Source organism: Larimichthys crocea, chromosome I, assembly GCF_000972845.2.
Source record: "Larimichthys crocea isolate SSNF chromosome I, L_crocea_2.0, whole genome shotgun sequence".
In the NCBI taxonomy this organism is placed as follows: Eukaryota; Metazoa; Chordata; class Actinopteri; family Sciaenidae; genus Larimichthys; species Larimichthys crocea.
In genome coordinates, this window is record NC_040011.1 from 1,527,704 (window position 1) to 1,551,718 (window position 24,015).

Genomic DNA, 24,015 nt, shown 5'->3' on the forward strand with positions numbered 1-24,015 from the left:
CAGCAGGAACACTGCTTTTTAGCCATCTCCTTTCAGACTGAAGACAGACAGCATAAATGCCTTTTTGAGAACAGTCCTGTCTGTGAGCCGCCAAGCACGACTCCGCTGCCATGCCAACCAGCAACAAGACCAATCCCTCTCCAATATGCCTCTCCTCTAGTGGATTTGGTAAGAATGCTTTTCATCATGCCACAGACAAACAGAATAGCAGATGAGCATTTGACTACACAGCCTCCCCTCTCATCTTAGCAAAGACTTCTTGCTCCAGGCTTGCTTCCAGAGCCGAACACATCTCCCACTGTTGTTTGTTTTATCCCCTGCCATTGCTGTGAATCACTGGACAGGAGATTACATTCTTGTTTATTTGCATTACATTGTTCAACGACACAAGGGTAAGAGCAGTGTATCAGTAACAATTCTGTATGGATGTTTTATTTCTTTGCTGTAACACCAGTGGAATGAAGGTCTAAGGGCAGATCTTGTGAATGCATTTGTAAACACACATGCAAGAAAAAGTAGATATGCAGACGAGGGCAGAGGCACGTCAGTGTGAGTGTGTGCATGTGTGACAGAGAGAGTGTGCGTGTGTGCTTGAGAGTAAATGAAGAGGAGGGGTTGAGAGAAATGACAAGTAGATAGACTTGTGAGTGTGTGTCTGTTTCTGCTTGTGATTGCATGCTGCATTCATCTGTCTGCTAACCCTGCCAACAGTGTGTATCTTGGGATCCGATCAAAACCTGTTGCGCTTTCAGTAAAAGAAGGGAAGGGATGAAAAATGTGAGAGCTGGAGCAGTAGACGTGGCGATGACTTGCATGACCCCTGAAAAAGGATGTTGTTATTGTCTCTCGCCCCTCTCCCTCAGGACGCTGACTAGTGCAGTCTTGTAAAAGCAGAACGGCACAAAGGTTGTCAATCTGCACCCTGCCCCTCTGTGGAACTTTCCCCTCGCGGGGTTTCGACAGCTACACTAACCTCATTCGTCAAAAATCACCCAGCCCACCACAGAGGTGTGCTACTCGAATTACCTCCACTCACATCATGTTTTTTTTTCTGATAAGCAACAGCCAACAAAGGAAGGATACGGGAAGTATAATGTGGAGGCATGGATCCTGGATACACATTAGACAATTAAATCAGCTGCAAACCCGTCTTTAACTCGACTCTGGGGGAAAATCTGAGTCACAATCACAAACACCTTATTTATCAATGAGGTTGAATGCCCAGGAACTGTCTGGACCAAAAGCATACTGATTCATCTTCTTTTAATTTCCTGATGTGTGGAGTCAATTTCTTAAAAGACGTTGCATGTTTATCTAGTGCTGCCATGTTCAACATCTAAACCTTATCAGCTGTGGAGAAAACTGTTATTCACCTTGCCATCCATTAGGGGGCTCTCCAGGAGTGACTAGGAAGGTCACCCTCCCCCAGCTCTTCACTGATTGGGCCCCTTCATGCTAACCAGTCAGTTGTAATATATTGACAGCAGGGCACTGAACATAATGCACAGAGGGTAAATCGATCGTTGAGGCTTGGGATCCCCGTTTAAATTGAATGGCAACAGAGGCAAACCCAGGCAGTAATTGAAAGTGGGTTTCTTTAATAAAGCAGAGGATGTACGTATACACTGTATATGTGTGTGTTTGTGTTTATGTGTTACCCCACATGTCTTTCAAACAATCATGTGAACATCTAAAAATATCGAGTACATCAACTAAAATATGCTGGGCTGAACTACGTCATCATGGGGGGGGCGAAACAAATCACCTTGCTGCTGGATTTTCAATATTCACGAAGCTGACACGGCAGACCAAAGGCAATTTCACAAATGGCCACACACTCTAATGCTAAATCTTTAAAGATGGTCTGCAACACAGACAGAACACATCTTTGCCCGAGCCCATCGTGTTTCTGGCATGTCAACTTGGGAAGTCCCCATTTGATGAGAGTTAGCCGTGCAGCTGAAGGAGGTTATTGTACCAGATATTATTTCCATTTAGACGATTAAAGCTTCTTTTTTTTCCTTATCTTTCAAAATAAAATGTTTAAACAAAGAATACATGGTGCATGTTAACCATGTCATTACACTGGCCCAGTAAGTTAGCCTAGCTGAAGGACAAGAATGAGGAAATATATCTACAAAATCATTTGAATCTGGGCCCTTGGCTGCGTGTCATCCCCTTTTTCTTTCCTGTTTGTCTACTACATAAATACTTATAAACATAAAATAACCTTTACTTTGTCCAAATACCAAATATAAATCAAAAACCACTGACCAGCCTCCTGCTGGTGTTGGTCTGTTAGCACAGAGACACTCTGACCCCCAAAATGAAGTGAGATACTGAATTAGGATACTAGAATAATTCAACTACAGTATGTTCTTACTTGCATATGCCATCTTCAGGGTCCTCCAAACCAAACTTCTCATCAAAGGTGAACTGGATCCTCATGTTACTAGCGGCCACCAGTCTCCAGACCAACACGATACTCCTGGGATAAGTGTGTGGGAAGTCTGGGCTCTGAACCATTCCCTCCCCAGTCACTGTTATGATCTTCTCCTGATGGGAATCTTGCACTCCTGAAAGAGCAAACATAATGTTTGGTGTTTTGTGTGTATTGTAGCAGTTGGATTTGTTTAGATAGGGTTTGGATCGGGGAAGATGCTAAGCTTGTGATGAAACATAGACAAGCCCCGTGCAAAAGGTTATGCAGTATGAAATATTTACAAAGTGCTTAATATAAAAAGACCTGCTCAGTTATTGTTTTACTGACCCTTTGACAGTCTGGTAGTCCCTGACATACTACGCAAACATTAGCAATACTTACCTGTTACATGAACAAACTGATTATTCAGGAAAATTATTGAAAAATTGTCCACACTGATCACACCAACAGCAACATACATACACATACACAAAGGCATGCAAGGAAATATAAACATACACAACTTTCAACAGCTCTAAGTCTATTAAGTGTTTATCATTATTGATATTATTTCGATTTGTATTGCATGATAGAAAAAACTGATGAGGCAAACACAGTCTTGGACCTTGGATCTTGTGGCTTGTAAAAAGAAGCCTGGACATGCAGCTGAGTCACAGTCAAAGCTTTACTCTGATAGGTACAAGAGGTAGGGGGATAAGTATTGGGTGTGTGAGGGCAGGGCTGAAATAAGAGCTTAAAGAAGTGTGGAAAGGGACAGCAACAAATCAACAGGTTAGTGGAAATGCCTACAAATCAGCTGAAAGTTGGAGAAACGTACATGAAAATCTGTCTTCCTGAAACTAAACTAAACCTCGGAATTATATTATCTTATTCTTTGTACGCAGTCCTGTGTTTAACTGTGTGTTGATGACTCCACAAATCAAAAACATTAGCTCAGTGCACAGTACTTCATAGGGAACACTGCCTGATGGGTTTCTCCAAGCTCCTTTCATAAAGCCATTAAGGCCTAATGGGACCAGTGGCTGCAGGATTTAATCAAACAGTCACAAGTGCTGCACTCAGTCCCACGAGGCTCCATCAGGCCCCGTCACCTTCAGGAGAAAAATTGCCAGGATACTTCCACCTGCGCCTCACAACGATTGCAATGACAACACCCTGGAGCCATGTTGACTACAGGACTGTTTTCAATTCACCAGGTCAAAAATAATAAATCAAATGTATGTAAGTAATACACAGGGCCATCAATGTCTTCACAGTCTGAAGTACTACACAGAAATATGGGCGCAAATAGCTTAGCACACAAGAACTGGATGCAGAAGAAAACAGGAAGTCCATAAGTGAAAGGATATTAAAGATAGTAAGATAACTGCTCTCTTAGTTGGACTACATGTCTCATTTTACATATCTGCATGTGAAATGCACATGTAGAATTCTTATGGCCAAATTCACCATGGAGGTTCACTGTATGTAGCACTAAAATAGACGATACTTTGGTATGACAAAATAATTTCTCACAATATATTGTATTGCTGTAGCTACATTTGAGAGAGCAGCGTTCTTAGTTAGTCCCGTAAAGAAACACCGTGCTATGTAATACAAAAATAAATTAATGAAATATAAAACTGAGACAAACATTTGAGACGACAGAAGGCTGCACTGTTTGTTTTTTTTAATATGATTATGATGTGCAGTGTTGAATTTGATGACTCACTTTCACAGAGATTACAGCGATAAATTTATCCTATCCTCAGCCAATCATGAATTTGTTTCGGCAGTATTTATTTTTGTACGACTGATGATCATTCAGTATTCATAAACCAATCCAGTACAACCAGCCGTCAAAGGAACCAGCAGGGGTTTAATGTGCTCAGGAGCAGGAGTGTGCTGCTGGAAGTTTGTCAGTGCATTAAACGGATGAGTAACCATTTCCCTAGTGCAACTCATATAGACAAATTTATATTTAAAACACATTTTGAGCTAGATTGCTCTTTATTTTGCCATAACTTTGATTTAATGATGTGATTCATACCCAACAGGGCGATTCATTCCGAGATTATTTGCTCACAGCAGAAACAAAAACACAGACAGGTTAAGTTTGTGCCATGTGCTCACCCTGTATAATGTCGAATAACAGTTCCACAGCAACCGAGTTTCTCAGGATGGGTCCAATGAAAACAAATCTGTCTGAAGGAGTGGTCACTGAAAATAAGTGAGAGTGAAGTGAAACCAACTTCAGCAGGGTGCTGTCTGTCTTTCACTGTGTTTTGGTCATTTAAAGTCAGTAACAGTTCAAAGAGAGCTGGCAGTTCGCTCCCCTGTTGCTACGCGTGTCACACTCTCACAGGGCATACATAACAACTCGGATCCTTTGTTTTCTGAAACAATGTGTCCTTGATTTGAGAAAGAGATAGGCAGAGGCAGGCTGAAATGTTAACTGTCACTGGTAGAGCCAGCTTCTCTCTCTCTCTCTCTCTCTCTCCCTCTCTCTCTATATATATATATATATATACACACACACACACTATATTTAGTGTTAAAAGTATGAAAAAATTAAAAGTAAAAAAATGAAAGATCAGTTCCAACATGACCGTGTTTGCTTGCTTAGCTTACATACATGGGCAAGCAAAAACAGGTTAGATTTATGCTTTATTGTTGATATTAGTTGTCATTTTTAACGTGAGAAATTGCTTTTTTCGTGGTTTTCTTAACATAAAATCTACCTGTAGGCTTACCAAAAATTAGTATAGCGTCAATAAATTTAGTTTTCTGGTTTTCCGTTTTACTTTTGTGGTTTGCTTTTTATTGCTGGTAGAAATGTGTCCAAGATTTCTCTCTCTCTCTCTGATCCAATGAAAGCAGCATTTCAAGATGTAACTTGACGACATCCGGATTTTCACACTTGGCACCCTTACTGATGCTGTCTATCAAATAGAGTAAGTAGATAAAACAACAGTGACGCTTTCTTTAAAAACAATTACTTCAGATTATGGATACCACTTTGATGTTTTCATTTGGGTTTGGTGGTGAGCCAGATGGGAAAAGATTGAATGACAGTGTGCCAGATGCAAAGGAAAACAAAGCCCGGGCATGACTTCTCCATGAACAGACTCTTTCATAACTGTGTGAAGAGTTTGGCCTCAAGTACCAACTGTCTCACCAAATAAGGGCCACCTTCTTCGGGGTAAGCTTGTGCTAAATAATTTGTGCACTCCTTAAGGCCAGAAAAAATACACTTTATCTATTATTGTATTTAAAATAAAAACACTTAGAGCCATATTTTGTGGACTCAAGACTATCCAAATAAATCTACCAAACTTTGTGTCCCTGCAGTCAATATTTCACTGATTTCTTTTCAGTAAGTAATGCAAAAAAAATGGCTGATTGCTCTTTTAATCTTTGGTGCAAGTAGCAGCAACATGCTAGGTTTGATTGACTGTTTTTATATTCATTTGCTGGCTCAGGAGGAAACAAGCCGGTAGCTTTCATGCTATTAAAGCTTGGTCCTCTATCATGATGACATGTTTTTAATTACATCTCCATTACTGTGAGCTCCAACATACAGCCTCATAAAGTACACAAGAAATAATGTGAAAAAATATATATGGTTCTTTAATACATATGCCCAGATGTATGCTATGTGTGATATGATGTTCATATGGTACTAATAGAAGTGGCCAAAAAAAGTATACACAAGTATAAATAATGGCTCCTTTGTAAACTAATACTTGGGAAAATCTTTTAAATAATGATTGGAATACATTTTATTAAGACTATAATTAATGGAAGAACGTAAACAGAAAATTTGCGGAGAAAGGAGAAAAAGAAGAGGAAAAAAAAAAGGTCTTGACATGAAAGCATTAGGTCCTGATGAAAAGGTATTCCAGAGATCTGCATGGATGAAATCACACTTAATCCAAAAAATCTGCAGATATCCTGCGTAATCCTAACACACTCATCACAAGTAATTGCAGTAGGTGGGCGAACAATGTGTTCACATTCCTCTTCGGTTCAGGTCTTTGTGTGAGAAGATCAAGAATGAACCATCCAAGTGATTCTTTGCTGTGGATCTTTTGTTCTCTTGCATCAAAGCAAAGAGAAGAAAAAAAAAAGAACGTTCACCTTCAGAGTACATCAGCTGACAGCCAATATTTGTTTAAAGCAAGATCCACAAGACCATAAACCAGCTTCCTTCCTTTTTTTCTGAACCTTTTTATCAACCTTTTTTTTTATATAAACAATGCTGTCTTTTCATGTGTCTCTCTTTCCGACCTGCCCATTGATGTCCTCCCTCTCCAATTTACCCTCTGTGCACTTTAAAATACAGAGACACGCTACCAGTTGGGCTGGATTCTGGGTGTAACTTTGACTTGAAAATGACCTCACTCTCAGGGTTAACCAATGTCATCTAATGATCAGAGAAGTGGTCCCCTAGAGTAAATTACCTCAAACATGACTTTTCCTTGACCTACTTTTTTCCTCTGTGAGGAAAGTAGAGCTGACTATTAAGGGAGGAAGTGACTCTGAATAAATAGGAGCCTATACAGTGCAGCCATTGTGCTTTGTTCACACGTTAGAGGGTGAACCATTCATGCTGTTAAACATTAACCTTTCCCCTGCCAAAACAAAAGTGGAATGCACATGCAGAGAACCATGGACAACTCTCAATACTGCCATCACTACTTCTAGTGAGGACAATAACTAAATTATAATAGCAGTAAAAGAGTGATATAAAACAGTGCTCACCAATAATGCAGCTCAGTGTATACAGTGCTGTGCATTAGCAAATGTGCACAAAAGACACTTACAAATCCCATATACACACTGACACACAGACGTGCATGCATACCCAGATGCATTTATTAATGTTAGATGCCTTCAAGTAGAGATTAACTAATGAAAGCAGCAGCTTTGTCTGGAATGCTGCATGCATCTCATAAAAAAGCAGTGGGAGGAATGAAAAGCATTCACTCTGGCTTCTGTTAGGCTCACTAAATTCATCTTTCTTCACAAGATATCATTACAGTGTCTCACTACATAGGCCCTTAGCCTCTGCGTTTATCTGGTGGTTGTGCTGCATGATATAGTGGACGTGAACTTTGCTTTTCTTCTGCAAAGACTAGGAACATTTACGCCTGCCTGCCTGAAATATGAGGTCAGACAAGATACTTTTGAAGTGGAGCAGCCATTATTTACCATTTCATTTGGTCCTGCCTAAAATTAAATACATAAAAAATGTGTTGAAAAATTCTCATACCATTCAGGTCAGATTAAATTAGAATGGATTACACTGCTATAAGGTTTGTATTTTCTCTGGAAACTGGCAGATTTGTTATTTTCACACATTATAGGCTAAAGATTGGTCAAATATTATTACATAGTGTTCTCCTAAAAGACTCATGGATCATAGATAACCATTCACGACAGCTATTTCCTGTATGGTAACTGATAGTCGAGTTACAGTGACACTAAATCCAAATTGTTTTTAATGCCAACCCTGTTACCTGCTGATCAAAACGAATGTGAGGCCCTGAGCAACAGAGTTGAAGCAGCTTTGGTCAGATGATGAAACTATATCTAACAAAGAATTCCCTTTTTTTTTAATGCATGCTTTTCAGGCTTGATCCAGTCACTGCCACATCTGCTGCTTATTAAGACGGTGCAGTGGTTACTACAGGTGCAGTAAATTCCCGACCCTGCTAAGAATATTTATTGCTTTTGGGTTTACAGTTAGTTGGGCAAAGAAAGGGTCTGAAACACGCCATGAGAATCTTTCATACCATTATACAATCATTTGACTGCATGGGACCCTATGGGTCTGCCAGGCATATGCTCCTGTGTGTTGGGCTGTAGAGGAAGAAGGTTTGACACTCAAATTGCCTGTAGAGGTCGCTGAAATGAGGGTGAGAAGATAGCAGGAGCTGGTGATGTACAGGAGATAACTCCCCATAAACAGAAACTTGACTCAGGAACTTAATTTTTGTTGAACGCACATATTATGTAAAATATATTACAAGACACTAAAATGTCCATTTGCACTGTATGTTAGGTCGCAGTGAAGGATCATTTAGTCAGTGCAGATATATGGTGTGACTAATATCTTTCTCTATGTTTGTCAGTGTCTACTGTATATTTGAATCCAATGTGTGTGTTTTTTATATATCATGATACATATTTTTATTAAAGTGTGTATTTATTTAAATCCAATACAGTTTGATTGATAGCACGGGCAAAGCTGCATAATCTAGTTTATCCGACCCAGTGATTAGAGGCAATCTCATGGGAGAAATTTCACAGATAATATTGATCACTCTTTCAATCAATAACTGCGAATACTGCTGAAGAGCTGCTGAAGTGCCCTTTAGCAAAACAGCTTCACTCACCTCAAGTCTTACTAGAACAGAACAATGGACGCTGTTTCCCACTAATAAATAAATGATGATAACTGATGATACTTGAACAGTTAACTATCTTGACTGGTTGGCTTGGAGACAAGCCGCGTCACTGAAATTGGCCAAGTCACTGTTTCAGTGCATCCATTGTTCCCATGTTGGCAAGTAAATATCACAATGTATACCTATCTTTCTTAAGAATATACACACAGAGTCACCCACAACTGCAACACAACCACATAGGTTCCAGAACAAAACGTGGTTTCAGTATGAATACTATTCAGCGATGCATTTTAATCATGGTTCCAAACATTACATTTGCAATTTTGCATTGACACTGAAGGACGTCAATACAAAACAAACTTTTACAGCATAATCCACCTCAGTTGTATGAATCTGGACCCATGACAAATAGGTTACACCACTGGTCATAGAGGACAGGATATCTTTGTGGACTGATTAGTACAAACAATAGCAGGGATCTCAAATAAACTGTAAATGTTTTACATCTACAAAAGCAAAAACATCCCACAAATAATGTTGCATTTTCAGTTTAGGCCACAGCTCCTTTCTCTGTTTACTTCACTTTCTAAACATCTTAAACTTCAGCTTCCTTCATCAACAGGTGGACACTTATGACCCGTGAAAGTCTTTTAAGCTAGAGTGGGTCAGTGGTCAAAGGTCATAAGAAATACAATCAGTTCCAGTACAGAAAGAACTGAACCCTGGGGTTTTGCTGTGTCGTAACATTTATTATGTGATACTTTATTGATCCTGCCATGAAATACTTAATTTTCTTGCCCTTCTATCCACAGGGAGGCCACGTCAGCAACCATGCAGGGGGCCAGCTAGTAACGACCTGCTCAGGAACACTTTAGCAGAGCAGATAATTTCTAGTGGGGGTTGCTGCACTCACAGACAGAAGGGTGGTCTCTTTCTAACCAAGAGGTCAACCTGGCCAAGTGGGCAGGGGGGACATCTGTTGACACCTGCTGCAGAGGCAAAGCAAAACATCTGCAGTTTATATCAGGTGACTGAACCTGATACCACTAGTTTGTGTGTGAGTGTGCATGTGTATGTATACACAGTCATATTCTATTTACAGCTTTCCCACAGAGGGTTCATATTAGGTATATGTTTATGTGTTTATATTTGCCAACAGAACAGATGTCCAACGACATATGCCAGGTATGTTTCATTTTCTGTTATAACAAACAGTAAAGTAGAGTACTGCTTTAACTGCTAACATTATGACCATTACAATATATTGCAAAAATGATAGAATATATATGGTTAATTCTTCAATTAAAAATAGCCAGAGTTGAACAACATAAAAAGCCCTCAAGCCCATGAAGGATTTAACTTCCATAACTGCTATGAAATGTACCCTTAATGCAATGCAAGTGTTATCTGAGTAATGATTACAAATTGTGATAAGGCTTTATAAAGCCACAGCTGCAGGCTGCTAATGATAGTGAATGCACTATAGTGTTCAAACACATGCAATGCTGTGTGAAAAGCAGACACACCAAAGCTAAACTGAAGTCTTTCAACCCCTCAGGCTTTGGCCCGTCCAGAGGAGCAACTGAAACTCGTCACCACACAACAGCTTCTCCTCAGGTTGCAGTGCTTCCACGCCCCTGAATGATTTCTTGGGGCCTCTAATTAGTGCCCACACTTGTGTTTGGCATCCAGAAAAAGGAAGATTGAGTGTCAGTCTTTTCACTACAGCCGTCTATTAGTTGACCCTGTGGTATTTTGTGTCTGAGCCCCTGAGCCTGGATTTAGACATGATATCAGCACCAAAATCAGCCATAAATGAAGGACAAATCCATCCAACCTCAGTATTTGTCCTTTAGTATGCCACTAATTCCAGGCAAACCCAATGCAGTCTTTCTTATTTGTATTAGAAAAAACAGATGTTTTCCAGCATCAACACTGATTTAAAAAAAGAAATGAATAAGTGTCAAAAGGGAGATATAGCTACTACAGCAAATGAAAAGTGTTGCACCAGTAGAACTTTTCAGCGACAAAGAAATTACAAGACCACTGACAAAGATTAACAAGGGATCTTTACCGTGTAAAAACACTAAAGCAACAACCAAGAAAACAAGAAGACTATAAATAAAGAACCAAAACTGTTGCTAAAGCCGTCAATAATGAGTAAATATCCTATAATATCTGCACAAATATGTTTCATGTGTGTGTGTTTTTTTACTTTATGTACACACAACAAGTTATAACAGTGTACAAGACCCTCTGTTTCTGTCTTTAATTAAAATCAAGGCCTGCTGTCTAATTAATGCAGGGACCCCAGCTTCAATTTTCTTGTCAGCTGTCAAACTCAGAATCAGTATCGAAGTTAATTATTGTTAAGTGGTTGGACTGATGGTCTAGCACAAAAAAAGTAAAAGGACTGTGAAATGTTTCTCACAAACATTGAAAGATGGACTTAACCTCCTCTTCTGGTTGGAAACCTGACGTTGACAGATGAACCACGTCTTTTTTAAACTTCTTTCCACAGCTGTGGACGGAAGCTTCAGGCTGCTTTGTAGTCACATCTGTGAGCTGGACAGCTGGATGTTTGGAGAAAATTACAGTCTGATCTGTGGAAAACCAGATTGGAAGACAGCTTTGCCATACCAGGTCCAGACACTACGATTTAGACCCATCAAAGATGCAGGTTTTACAGTGAATGTAGCTGAGAGGATTGATAGCTGATTACAATTCACTTTGTAGCTCCCTGGCTCCAGGACAGAAACACTCAAATGTGCAATGAACAGCTTGGAAGAGGTCAATGATGTTTCCAAGTAATAATTTCTAAATTGATCTGGGACCACACATATCTGTGCTGGAAAGCCAGTAAAGCTTAGGTTGTAACTTGGATTATGGCCAAATTCACATAGCGATTCAGTTTGTCTTCACACATCTTCATCCCTTTGTCCCATTACTTTAATCTCATCTTAAATCATGAAAATCCAAGTAGCATTGCGTAGACCTCCCAATGCTCCCTGTATAAAATGTACTAAGCATTGTAGCCCCTATATAATAGTCATCTATAAAGAAGAGCTGTCTAGATTTCTAGAGAATCCTACAATTTACACAGCAAACATAACTTCTGAACAACCCTTTTCACGAAAATCAAAATCAAGAAAATGGGTGCAGCTTTCAAATGTCTGATAAGATTTTCAGCTGTGGCAACTGTGAATGATTAATCCAAAGCATCAGACAATGAGACATGTAAAAGAACATTTTAATTGTAGCAGTTCAAGAGTAAAATTCTCTGGTCTCTTTTTCTTCTTCCAGTTTCAGATTGATTTCTTCAAGTGGGTTGCCCTGGATCTCTAATTACTGCCACCCCACCAAAGCCTTCATAACCTTTTGGCCCAGCTGTCTAGAGAAGAGGAGCTGCAGTGCAGAACCCAGGGTAATGAAAGTATATTCCTTTCAACCTCTATTTACCAAGGGAGGATTTGCCGAGCACAACTGCTCTTTTCCTGTAACATCCTGTTCTCGCTTAAACAGATATGGACCTGTTGCTACCCACTACAGCCACGGTTACTTGCTTTGGTCAAATGACACCATGACGGCAGTTGCTGAAAGAGGTGAGAAGTGTGTCTATTACCCAGCCAAAAAGTTCTCACAAGATTCAAAGTGACCACCTCCTGGTCAAAAGCTTGAATGCCAAAACCAAATGCATGCCCTTCAAACTGCAGGGAACAATGCCTGTGCATACATCCCAGCATAACAACTTGCCAAAGGGCTGGCTTTACTAAACCAAGCAAGTTTGTACCTGGCTCTTCAGAGCTGACATGAGTAGCAATTTGAGGATTAGAAAATGGGAAAATTGATGTTTCTGAGGGGAAACGTCTGTAGGCAAGGGCAGTGACTTAGTGTCTGCAGGTTAATTCCCCAAAGAGGGGAATACAGTTATTGTATAATTGCAATGCTGCTCACAGACCAGTTCCGATGGATCTATTCATCTAAGGGTTTCGGAATGATTTCAATAACTATTTAAGCATTGTTTAAAGAATACATTGGAGTGTAAACACATTTTTGAAAGCAAAGTCAGGACCAGCAAAACTCTGAAACTTCAAATCTTTAAGAGAGAAACACTTAATCTCACTCTCCCCTCCCTCTGTCTCTCACCGTTCCTATCAAATGCAAACAAGATATAAACATAAAGATTTTACATCAGTACTATGGCTTTGACCCTTGCAAGTGTTATGGTTGGTTCCTCTGAATGTCGATGATTTACAGAAACTTTCATATGGATATGAAAAGAATTAACTTCTCATGGCCACCTCCACTGCAGTTTTCCTGTTTGCTCAATGCCTGCTCACGTCAAAGGCAGAAATTTATCACTCCCTACTGATTGATTTGGGCAGACTTATCATGCTGAATGAATGAACTGTAATGAAAAGCCAGTTAAATCTGTATTCTCAAGTAAAAGTGGGACATTACTCTTCGATGTAATTACTGAACACAAGATGAAGCTGTGGATTCAGTGACTTTTTTGTGTTGCACTCTGTCTGAATCACTGACCTAATAATTGGCTGCCTCTGCAGTCTAATTCCATGCGACTTATTAAGGCAAACAAAAGTGATTCTCATTTGTCTGCTTTGTATAAACACCTCCTGCAACTAAATTAAAATACCTGCAGCTGTAATTGTAAAAGTCACTCACATCTAGTAAAGTCGGTGGTATGTTATTCAATCTCTCTCTCTCTAGAGTCGATGTGATTACCTTTAAAACCATTAGTTTCTTTTTGCACAGGATGAATTTTATTTTAAAGGACCAGTGTGACCGATTTAGTAGGGTCCACCAAGGAGAAACTATGGTCACTGTGAAACAGTAGAAACATGGCAGTTCACCATGGTGGACTCTGGGTATCTGTCGGACTCGATATCTGTAGAGGCTCATTCTGAGGTAACAAAAACAAAGTCATTTGTATCTGATTACACCATGATGAAACCTAGTTATGCATATTATATTACATTTCTGCCATATTCTGTAAATAGAACATGGTAAATTTTACATTATATTCTTGACCTTTTAAGTAATCCCTCATTTTGCTGAGTTTTCCCTTGCCCAAGTCAAGGGTCTAAGGACAAAGGGTGTTGCATGCTGTATAGTTTGTAAAGATGCCTGGGCCAAATTGTGATTTGTACTTTTGGATAAAAAAAAAATAGAGTTTGATTTGATGTGACTTGTAATGATGTTACCCCTCTCACTCTCCCCCACCCTCTCATTTTGGGGAATTGTTTGAGAAATGACAAATAAATAGAGACACTCAGCACCCAATTTGCCCTTTTAATAGTCTACACAGGACATTAAGCCTCTGACTGTCCAACTGACAAAAGGCCTATCAGCATTGCTCTCTGACTCTCTCTAACAGCTCATAAAAAAGCCTTTCAATTATGTGTGTCCATTTGCCTCTAAATATATCCCTGCTGTTTGATGCAGTTGTTATCAGAAAAACATGAACAAATAACGGAAGCACACAGCCAGCCACTAAAAGCTTTATTTTATCTTTGGATCAATAAATATTCATGAAGCTGCATTTAAGGAACAATAGCCGTGTAATTACCTCCTGAGATAGATAGTTATAAAACAGATACCTTTCTCCGATGCTTGAGGAAAGTGGATATGTAGCTGCGTCTGGGTACATAATATGGACCAAAGATTGGCACGAACCAAAGTTCTTGACCAGATTTCTCCACCAATATTAAGAGGGCTGCATCAGGGTTAAACTCCTAAAAGTCCTACAGTGTGAGCCTGGCTTTCTGTTCCTGATCTTGTGTCTTTTTAGCTGCGAGCAAGTCCACATTCAGGAATGACCTGTTTTTTGTTCAGAGTTTGGCAGACAGCAGACATTTTGACCTGTCAGGTGAAACAAATTTCATTAATGGTGGTGTCACAGTCAGTTATGACGCATGCACAATATAAAATGTGCAATGGTCTATTAATTATAGCAATTAGCTGCTAATTTTTCCCATTATTAATGCTTCTGTGTTTACCCTTTTGTTAGTGCTGTAATTATTACTCATGATTTAACAATGTGTGATGTAATTCTCAGTGCAACGGGCAATAAGTGACCTGATGAGAACTGCTAAATTATCATTTAATAGCTGCAAAAGAGTTATATGTGCCAATTATGAGAAATCGCCTGAGCTAAGATGACTCATCTGTGTTGTGAAAACATGGGCTACTTATATTACTCATCTTTTAACAACTCTTTTAAAGGGTGATTATAGTCATAACCCATCATGGAGAATTCATATGGTAGTTATCTTACCTATTAACTCACACCCAGTTCACAATAGCCTTTATTTGGCAGTGAATGAGGACAATGCCCTTTTTTATATACCCTTCAAGCAACTGTATCCACTACAAATTATGTCTATCACATGGTAGCCTTCAGTATATCATCATTTGTTTGATTTGTTTCACTCTAAATCATTTGAGGCATTTTAAAATAGTAGTTATCTTAAATGTTTAATGACATAAGACATGAACTCAAGTTGTAGTATGGTCATATCAGTTTAATTTGTATTGGCCGTTACTGACTTGATTGGCAAACTGCCCAGTTTACGTCATGTTAATTATCGCCTTGATGGAAACACATGGAAACTCATTCCAGAACAAAAATCTAATATCTAGCCACATTCCGTCAAGATTAAAGGCCTTGAACTTAGACAACAAACCTTTTGGACAACTTTAGAACTAGATTATTATTATTATAAGATAATTTTTTTGGCATTTTCAGGACTTATTCCTGACAGAGACGGCTGAAGAGTGACAGGAATGCGGGAAGGAAGAGAGAGACAGGGAATGACATGCGAGAAAGAGCCACAGGTCAGATATGAACCCTGGGCTTTTGCAGCAAGTACTGAGCCTTTGCACATGGGGCGGCTGCTCTACCAACTGAGCTAAACAAGCTTGTATATTTGGAAAATACAGTTGTTCACAAAATGCTTGGGTTGTAGACATGTAACTGTCTGTAACAAGGAACTAACGTGGGTTCCTGTGTAAATGTGTTCATGTGTAAATAAAATTTACGTAAGTTAAGTTCTGTGATGAATTCACTCTGTTCAACATGATAGAAATACTGGCAGCAATAGAGTGTTGAAAAATGTTTTATGTTCACAGCATGCATGCAAGCATGTCGATGATATGCCTGAGAAAATCCATCACCTCGAGCATCCAATGCTGCAAATTAGGCCAAAAAACAAGCCAACTCTCTCAGTCTCAGTTGAGGCCTGTCAACAGGTGTGAAGGCAGACAAAGTGCTGAACAAACTTTGGCTGTCAAAGCAGAAAATGAAAGATAGATTTTGTCAAACAGAGTTGTGTGCATGAAAGATCTGCCTTGTCAATGGCGTCTCATCAGTTGGCGTGGTTCCGGGGCCCATTTTAATGCTGTCATCTGTAAAAGCCCTAATTAGAGGCAGCTGAACAGATGCTGCTATGATATTGAGGGAGAAGGAGGTGGAGGAGGAGGAGACAGAGGAAGAAGGGGATTAACACCTTCTCTGCTAACCGGTCGGTAACTTGTCATGCTCTTCTTGCAGAGTCTGTCTTTCTCTCAGCATTACTCATTCAGAAGGTGTCTTTCCAAGCTGTTATCACACAATCTTTCCTGTGAAGAAGAAAATGGAGTGAAGAAAGTGTTGGAGAGATATAAAGAGAGACAGTAACACGTTTAACATTCTGGTCAGTCCATTTCATATAGCTTCAAAGTGATGTTCTGCAATGGAATCTAACATATTCATGTAATCTGAGCAGTTAGTGCTTGTCATTGCAAGTTTGTACTGCCCTTCTTACAGATCACCACTATGAACGTCTCTATCACGTCTTCTTCTTTACTTGACTATCTGTAGGTGGCGCTCAACAAGTGGATAAATCAACAGCATTTGTTTACAGTGCACAATGATGAATTAATGCAAACCTAAATATTTGGGATGTGAGTTATGTTTGATTGAGGTAGATATTATCCACGCTTAAAAAGCATCACCTTCAGATGAAAAAAAGCCCTCGACATACTATGTTTCATAACTGAGATTTAACACCAAACATTAAACTGCTGACAGAACACATAAGACAGCAGCTGTATGTAGAACAAACACACATTAATATACAGCAAATATGCCAAGGCTGAAAACACAATGTAATGAATTAATCAATAATGTTTTCCTTTTCCAAATGTCTGTTACTGACTTGAGTGGCACACTGCCCAGTTTATGTCATGTTAATTATCACCTCGATGGAAACACAAACTCTCTCCACACTCATTCCAGAAGAAAATCCAATCTTTAAACACATTTATTCAAGATTGAATAACCCTGAATTTACACAAAATAACACAGGACTTTTTCCCACCATTTGACACTATGTTATGTCACCAACAGCACTAAACAGACCTTTCTCACAGTCCTCATTTTCACTTGTCAGTCACAGGTCTGAGTAAAAACATCAATGAGAGCTGCACTGCATTTAGTTTTGCAAGTTCTAGGACCCTTATGTTTTGTATTCTGGCACATTGGCACGGTTTACTGGCACACCTAAATGGAGCAGAGCCATAATTAAGCTTATTAGTTACACCTGTGCTTTTCCTGCCACGACATGTCAAAATGTCTGCTCTGAGAAACGCATGTTAACAAGCCAAACCCTCTCTGATAAGACTCTTCATTCATTACTATTTGTTTCTGAACAGTGCAGTCAAAATGCATCCCACCTACAACCAAATGACTGTATGCCCTACTGCCTAATACTTCCTGCTTTGGTGCAGCCATGGAAAAAACAATTAGCTTATATCACATTACTTCCAGTTCTAATCTTATTTGGTATCCTCTTAATACAACATCTATTCCCAATGTGCAATCCCAGATCCTTTTTTTAAACACCCCTATATTTTCAACTCTTGACTGAATTCGTCATGTGTTGTATGCCTCAACCTTTACTCTGAAATAAAACATCGGGGCACTGAGTCTTTTCCTCTCCACACTTCTGCAAGACGTGCCTAACCACCAGAATCAGATTCCCTTTTATTCATCAAGTAGGATACATTTACAGACATTGAGCATGGCAACGTGCACAAAGACAAATCAGCTACTCATAGTACGGACTGGCACTAGACTTCGGCAGTCAACTAGATGTCAAAGTAACAAGAGAACTAAAATGTGAAAAACAACTGGACATCTCTGACTTACAGGAAGGAGTGTGTATGTTTCGTTACAGGACTGCTGAATGAATAAAATGCACCCTTCCAGTAAATCGCCACGCGTTGCCAAGTTATTTCTTTCATTGTACAAGGACAGCAGCTCCTCACATTGCAACAAAGTTACAGATCTCACCTTGTATCATATTCACCACCAGAGTTTTCTCAATGAACAACTTGGAATTGAATGTGTCAAGTGTCAGGATATACATCCACTGTCAAAACAGATGTTTAAAAAATCATTAAATGCATACTAAAGTATGTCCTCTATTAACCTTTGTACCATCTGTCCTTTTTTAGTGAGTGTTACAGTAGAGTAAAAATCCAGATCACCCGTAGTAGAAGAAACCAGAGTGATGGAATATGACGTTGTAGCTCCAAGACAAAACATTTTCCAGCAGGACAGACATTCCTGTATTACAGAGAAGCTGACTGGAGTAAGAGGTAATTTCACTCTTATTTAGTTAAATGGAGATTGCTGTGGGTGTTGTTTAGCGTAGCTACACACAAACAAATGCGCACACAGTTGGCAAAATCATTCCAGTCAGTCATAAGATCTAATAGCTAATGTGCATTTTCATTCCATTTGTGCCATAGTAATGGATACCCTCCCATGAGGATCCAAGTGTAAGCATGCCATGGCACAGCGTATCCAGTCTGCACCGATAACCTATTTGTGCTTTGGGAAAAGCCATACATTCTCAAAATAGTATATGTGATTGGGTTACCGTCTCTGTATGCCACTGGCACAGTGTCGTATATCACATCTCACCATGTGCTAGGTGACATAATCCAGCCAGCATGGGACTGCGCTGCTCCGATGATTACTGGGACAGGTGTGTTTTTTATTTCTCCCCCTAAATGCATTAGAGCTGGGATATTTCACATCTCCATTTAATAGCTTCTGGTTCTCACTCTCCTCCAATGGCACATAAAAAAGACACAGTGGTTGTTTTATTTCCATGGACATGCATGACTTATGTGTTAGTATTATAAGTATTTTAGGTAATGGAAGTGAAAGTAAGAAAAATGCCACTGTATAAACTTTGGAGGGATGTGGGTCGCACCCCGTGTTACATGAGCAAGATTTACATTCACTATGCAGAAATGAGCTCTGGCAAGCCAAACAAGCTCAGTATTTCAAACCTGAAGGACACGAGGCTGCACTGCAGAAACTACTATACTTTTATAAGTATTGAGCCTAAATACTAAATACTAAATAACTACTTATTGATCACATTAAAGGGTTCAAAGGGTTATTTTTTGAGAAGCCCAGTCCTCACTAGAACTGTATCGACTTAAATAAATACTAAATAATGTAAACTAACATTATAACCTGCTGTAGCCAGTGCACAGAGCTTACAAGTTACTATAGCATACACTCAATATGTAATATATGAGAAATTAACCAACATTTCACCTGACAAGCAAGTTGCCATAGATTACCTGTAAATCCTTACCTTAAGATCTGATTGAGCTCACACTGAGCAGTAGCTAAGTATAAGTCCATTCAGTGGCTTACAAGAAGAGGTTTTAAATATGTTTTGGCATTCATTACGTTATTAAGAAAAGATTATTTTAAGATAATTATCTGGGTTTAACTGAGCCCATTCCAAGGCACAATCTGCCCTATTACATTCTGTAAGCACAGCACGCACTTTTTTTTTGCACAGTAAGGTTCTGAAGTCAGTAAAATTCTGTAATTATAGTTGCATCTTCGTTTTTCTTTTTCTTTCAAATGCTCAAACCAGGCATTTATATCGCGTCTGCAATGAAGTGTCCAATGTGTATCCCTAACTGTATGAGGCTTCTCACACATCAGTAGCTCTCATAGCTGCTTTCTAAAATTAGCATCATTAATGATGGTGCTTGATAACCATGAAATGTCTCTGCTGCATCTGGTGAATGTAGTAGCTCACGATTTCACACATGCGGCAGCCTTCATATCGTAATGAACAGGAAGGGAGGCACAAAGCAGTGAAGTGAAACCAGTGGAGTTTGTGGAGTCTGCCACAGTGGCGAGTTTGAGACAGTGTGTGTTTTTTTTGCTATCAAGCTATGTGGCTACATTGTGTTTTTGTGGAATTCTTGGATGAAAGGATTAGAGATGAGAAAAACATTATTTTGAAAGAAAATATGCTCCTGCTGGGAGGATTGTTAAATAAAGGTCTTCTTTGCACAATGTGCTGCTATTATGCAGTGAATGTCTGAAGGACCAGAAGGGGAAAAACAAAGTAAAAGTATGCATAAAAAAGAATGGTTCTTGATCCATTTTCATTTTTTACCTGATATAGAGCTAATGGCCAGTATGTATGATCATTACACAGTTATTAAGTTATTCAGGAGATATTCATGAACTAGAATTAACTTTGTTACTTTACATGTTTCATAGACAGATAACTATTTTAAATAGATGCACCTACATAACACTTTTGTCCAAAGTGCTTTACAAACTGCCGCTCATTTACACTCACTACACAGTGCTGGATTGTCCATCAGGAGCAATTTGGGGTTCAGTGTCTTGTCCAAGGACACAGGAGGAGCTCAGGATGAGACCATTCATCTACCTCATTGTACAGTGTTACCAAGAAACTCTTATGCTATAATATCATGCAAGACACAGCTGTGGATTTCTTCTGTATTTGATCTGGGTCAAGCTCCGTGTCAGTCAACTGCACAGTGATGCCCATGAAACCCAGTGAATTGAAGAGTAGAGACATTACATGACACTTTGAAATACCTCTCTGATAGGAGGTGATGACATCTGCCAAGCCATGCAGACATTCCCTCCAGAGATGGTATCCAAGGTCAACTCATCTCGCTGCCAAGATTTTTAGTCCGGCGGAATTCCAGTTGCCATAAGACAAACCAACACTCAAGGACAACTGAGGTCTGTGTAAAAACAGTGCCATGCTGGCAAGGTTTCACAGCCTCAGCTTGATCCCAGCCCTTTATTAAAGTAAGCTTCTGTTTTAAGGGGAATCAGTTCTGTAACAACAATAAGAATGATGATCATTCCTGCCAATATTTACAGAAGATCAAACGACTGTCATAGTTTTTTATACTACATAGCTTAGGAGATAAATCCATTTGCTTGCCTTGGCATGCAATGCAAAAGGCGCATAAATTACCACTGTGCTACTTTGACACCCTCCCTCATTTTAGATAAAGGTATTTAAGTATATAAAACCATGCTTTTAGGGAAACATTGGTTGGGTTAAGGTGATTCTGCTGTAGTTTTCACTTTTTGAATGCAAACTGCACATCTGTTATGTTGTTTGAGGTAACTTTCGTGACCCTTAAGTCTTTCAGTGCTGCTAAAGCTCACCTTACTTTTTAGATGTGTTGTTGACCCACACCAGCAATATGTCAGTGAAAGCAGTAAAACAGAAGGTCGGGCCAAAAAAACAAAGGGAGCTGAGGAAACGATGCTAACTCGCAGTGAATGACAGGTATTTGCTCTGACAAGTAATCTTGACTTTTGGCAGACATACTCCACCCTTCATGTTTAGACTACACCAGGCAGACACTTCCCTTTGCCTGTCAGAATCAATGTTAGCATTGGGACTATTTACAGTCCCTTGTTTAGAAGACTACATTTATATACTGTACATTTTTCTGTTCTAGGAGTCTCAGAGGCATGCACTTGACTCACAATTGCTCATTTTCTTTTGGCTTTGTTTTATTCAGTCTGCCTTATGTTGCTAGAGCTGCTTTGCTCTGTGCCAGCTGGTCAGATTGTAGCTACTTAACTCATTGTGCAGAAACAGCTGATAACATTTACCAAGTCCTTCCGCTAAGGAAGTGAAATTGCTTTTCAATTCAAGTCATTTAATTTTGTAGATAAGGAAATAACACATGGTAGAAATGTTATCTGTATTTATTTTGCTTGTGAGGGAAAGATATAATAAAGAATCTTTACAACTGGCAACTGAATTTGCGATGAATAATTGACAAAGCCACAACATTTAAAATGATATTGCCAAACTGATGGTGTAACCTGCGGTCAATATTTATCTGCAAGATGGTAATATTTCAGAAAGTGGGTTTCTTATTGAAGGGTGGCCAAAGGAGGCAGAACAATGAGGCCACTGCAGAAGCTGAGCTGATAAGAAACTGAATGAGGAGAAACACAGCCAGTGCGACACCAAATATATTATTTAAAGACATTATTTATACAGGCAGTGTTTGCTGAGCATGAATGAGTTTCCTCACCAACACCCTGCTATTCAGACAGTTTCAGACACACCTGGGAGCTGCACTATACGCCTTGTTGTTGAACTGATACTGGCCAATCTGTAGCTTGGAGTTAAGTGTCTTTTTTATGGAATTTTTTCAACCTCTCAAGTTGTGACTCCTCAGTTTCTTGCAAGCTAGCTAACTTCTTAATCGACTCCTCTTACCGCTTCTTCTACCACGGTCTGGATGAATACTCTATTCTGATTGGCTGCAGGGTCTCCACGCACTAAGTAATTCCAGTATAACTGCCTGTTCACTGTCCTAAAGTCATTCATTCATTTTCCATAACCGCTTATTCATATCAGGGAAATCACCTGCATGTCTTTGGACTGTGTGAGAAAGCTACAGTACCTGTAGAGAACATGCAGACCCCACACAGAAAGGTCTCCAGACCCAAAATCTTGTTGCTGCGAGGCAATACTGCCAATCACTGCACCACGTGCCGCCCTCTGTTCTCAGATAATGCATTGAGATAAATGAAATAAAAAAATCTGATAACTTATTTACAACACTGAGCGTTCATTACCTTAAATTAGGCCAGACAGGTTCTAGCTCGGTTTGTAAATGTCTGTGAGAGGTTGCGTGTGTGTAATTTTCAGCAGCAGTAGGTAACTGTTTTCAATGAAAAAGCCCTTATAAAGCCAGTGTGTGCTACCTGTTCTTACAGTTATCAGGTGATACACCCAGCAAATACACAATTTGCTGGGTGTGTAAGCTGTTTGCTAACACATTTGCCTGTTTTTTTAAGGTGTTAACATCTTGTGCTGCCCCCAAGTGGCCAAATCATCTATTATTGTTCAAAGCAGAATGAAATACTCATCCACTTTAAGAGAAGAGAACTTTACTAACATTGCTTCAGCTGGGCACAGACAGATCTGACGTCTGTGGAGAGCATTTCTTCTCCAGCAGAACTCAAACACGGGACCCAGTTCCCTTGAAAACTCCCTTGGCTTCTTGAGGAGGTGGGGGAGACGGTGCTCCCGTTGCCTAAAATGACAAACAGCAGGCAGGCGGTGGCATGCTTTCCTTGCCAAATACAGCACTCCACGTTCAAATAGTGCTGACAGGGAAAACATAGACACTGTTATCCAGGGTCCCCCACTCTGGAGTGAGATGTTGAGGGGGGAAAAAACTCTTCCTGCCAGTAGACATAGACACGCCTGTATTCAGTGGTCCAGGATTTGCTTCTATCGTGGAAAAATGAAACAACTGCAGATTTGGGGGTTTTCTTTTGATGTGTTTAGGGACTTTCAGGATGGACGGGCCCATGAAACCAGTTAAAAATCCATTGTTCAAATTAAAACCAAGATTGGCCTAATTGAGAAAATAAGAAATCATTTTAACAATCCTGACAAACCTCTTTTTATATTAGGTATATGGTTTTCAACTAACAATAGTGTTATGCTCAGTGTAATTGTTGCCCTCTTTTCTTCCTGCTGAGTTCATTGAACATTCAAGCCATCCATTTTCTTTGATGGTTTTAATTCAGCCAAGCACACTGGCTGCTATTGCACTGCCCGCTATAATGATTAACTGCATAGCGCGGCATTCATTCACTCAAGCATATCCATCAAAGTACAGCCTCTTCTAACTGGAAACAAGTTTTCCCAGGGAAACAGGCTCAGGAAACATCTGACCTGTATTAAAGAATGAATGGAGATTCCAAGACCTGCCAGTTTTGTCTTACTGGTTTAAGAGGTGTATCGTAATTTCAAATTAAAACAC

General features: G+C 39.6%; 1 protein-coding gene across 1 annotated transcript in view; it reads right to left on the reverse strand.

Moving 5' to 3' along the window:
- Positions 1-24,015, reverse strand: part of pdgfc (platelet derived growth factor c) — a 55,564-nt gene that overhangs the window by 15,096 nt on the left and 16,453 nt on the right. The window contains exons 2-3 of the mRNA XM_019267337.2: positions 4,556-4,642; positions 2,384-2,576 (exon numbers count right to left, since the gene is read on the reverse strand). Of these exons, the coding sequence (XP_019122882.1) occupies positions 2,384-2,576; positions 4,556-4,642 (280 nt within the window). The remainder of the gene's footprint in view (positions 1-2,383; positions 2,577-4,555; positions 4,643-24,015) is intronic.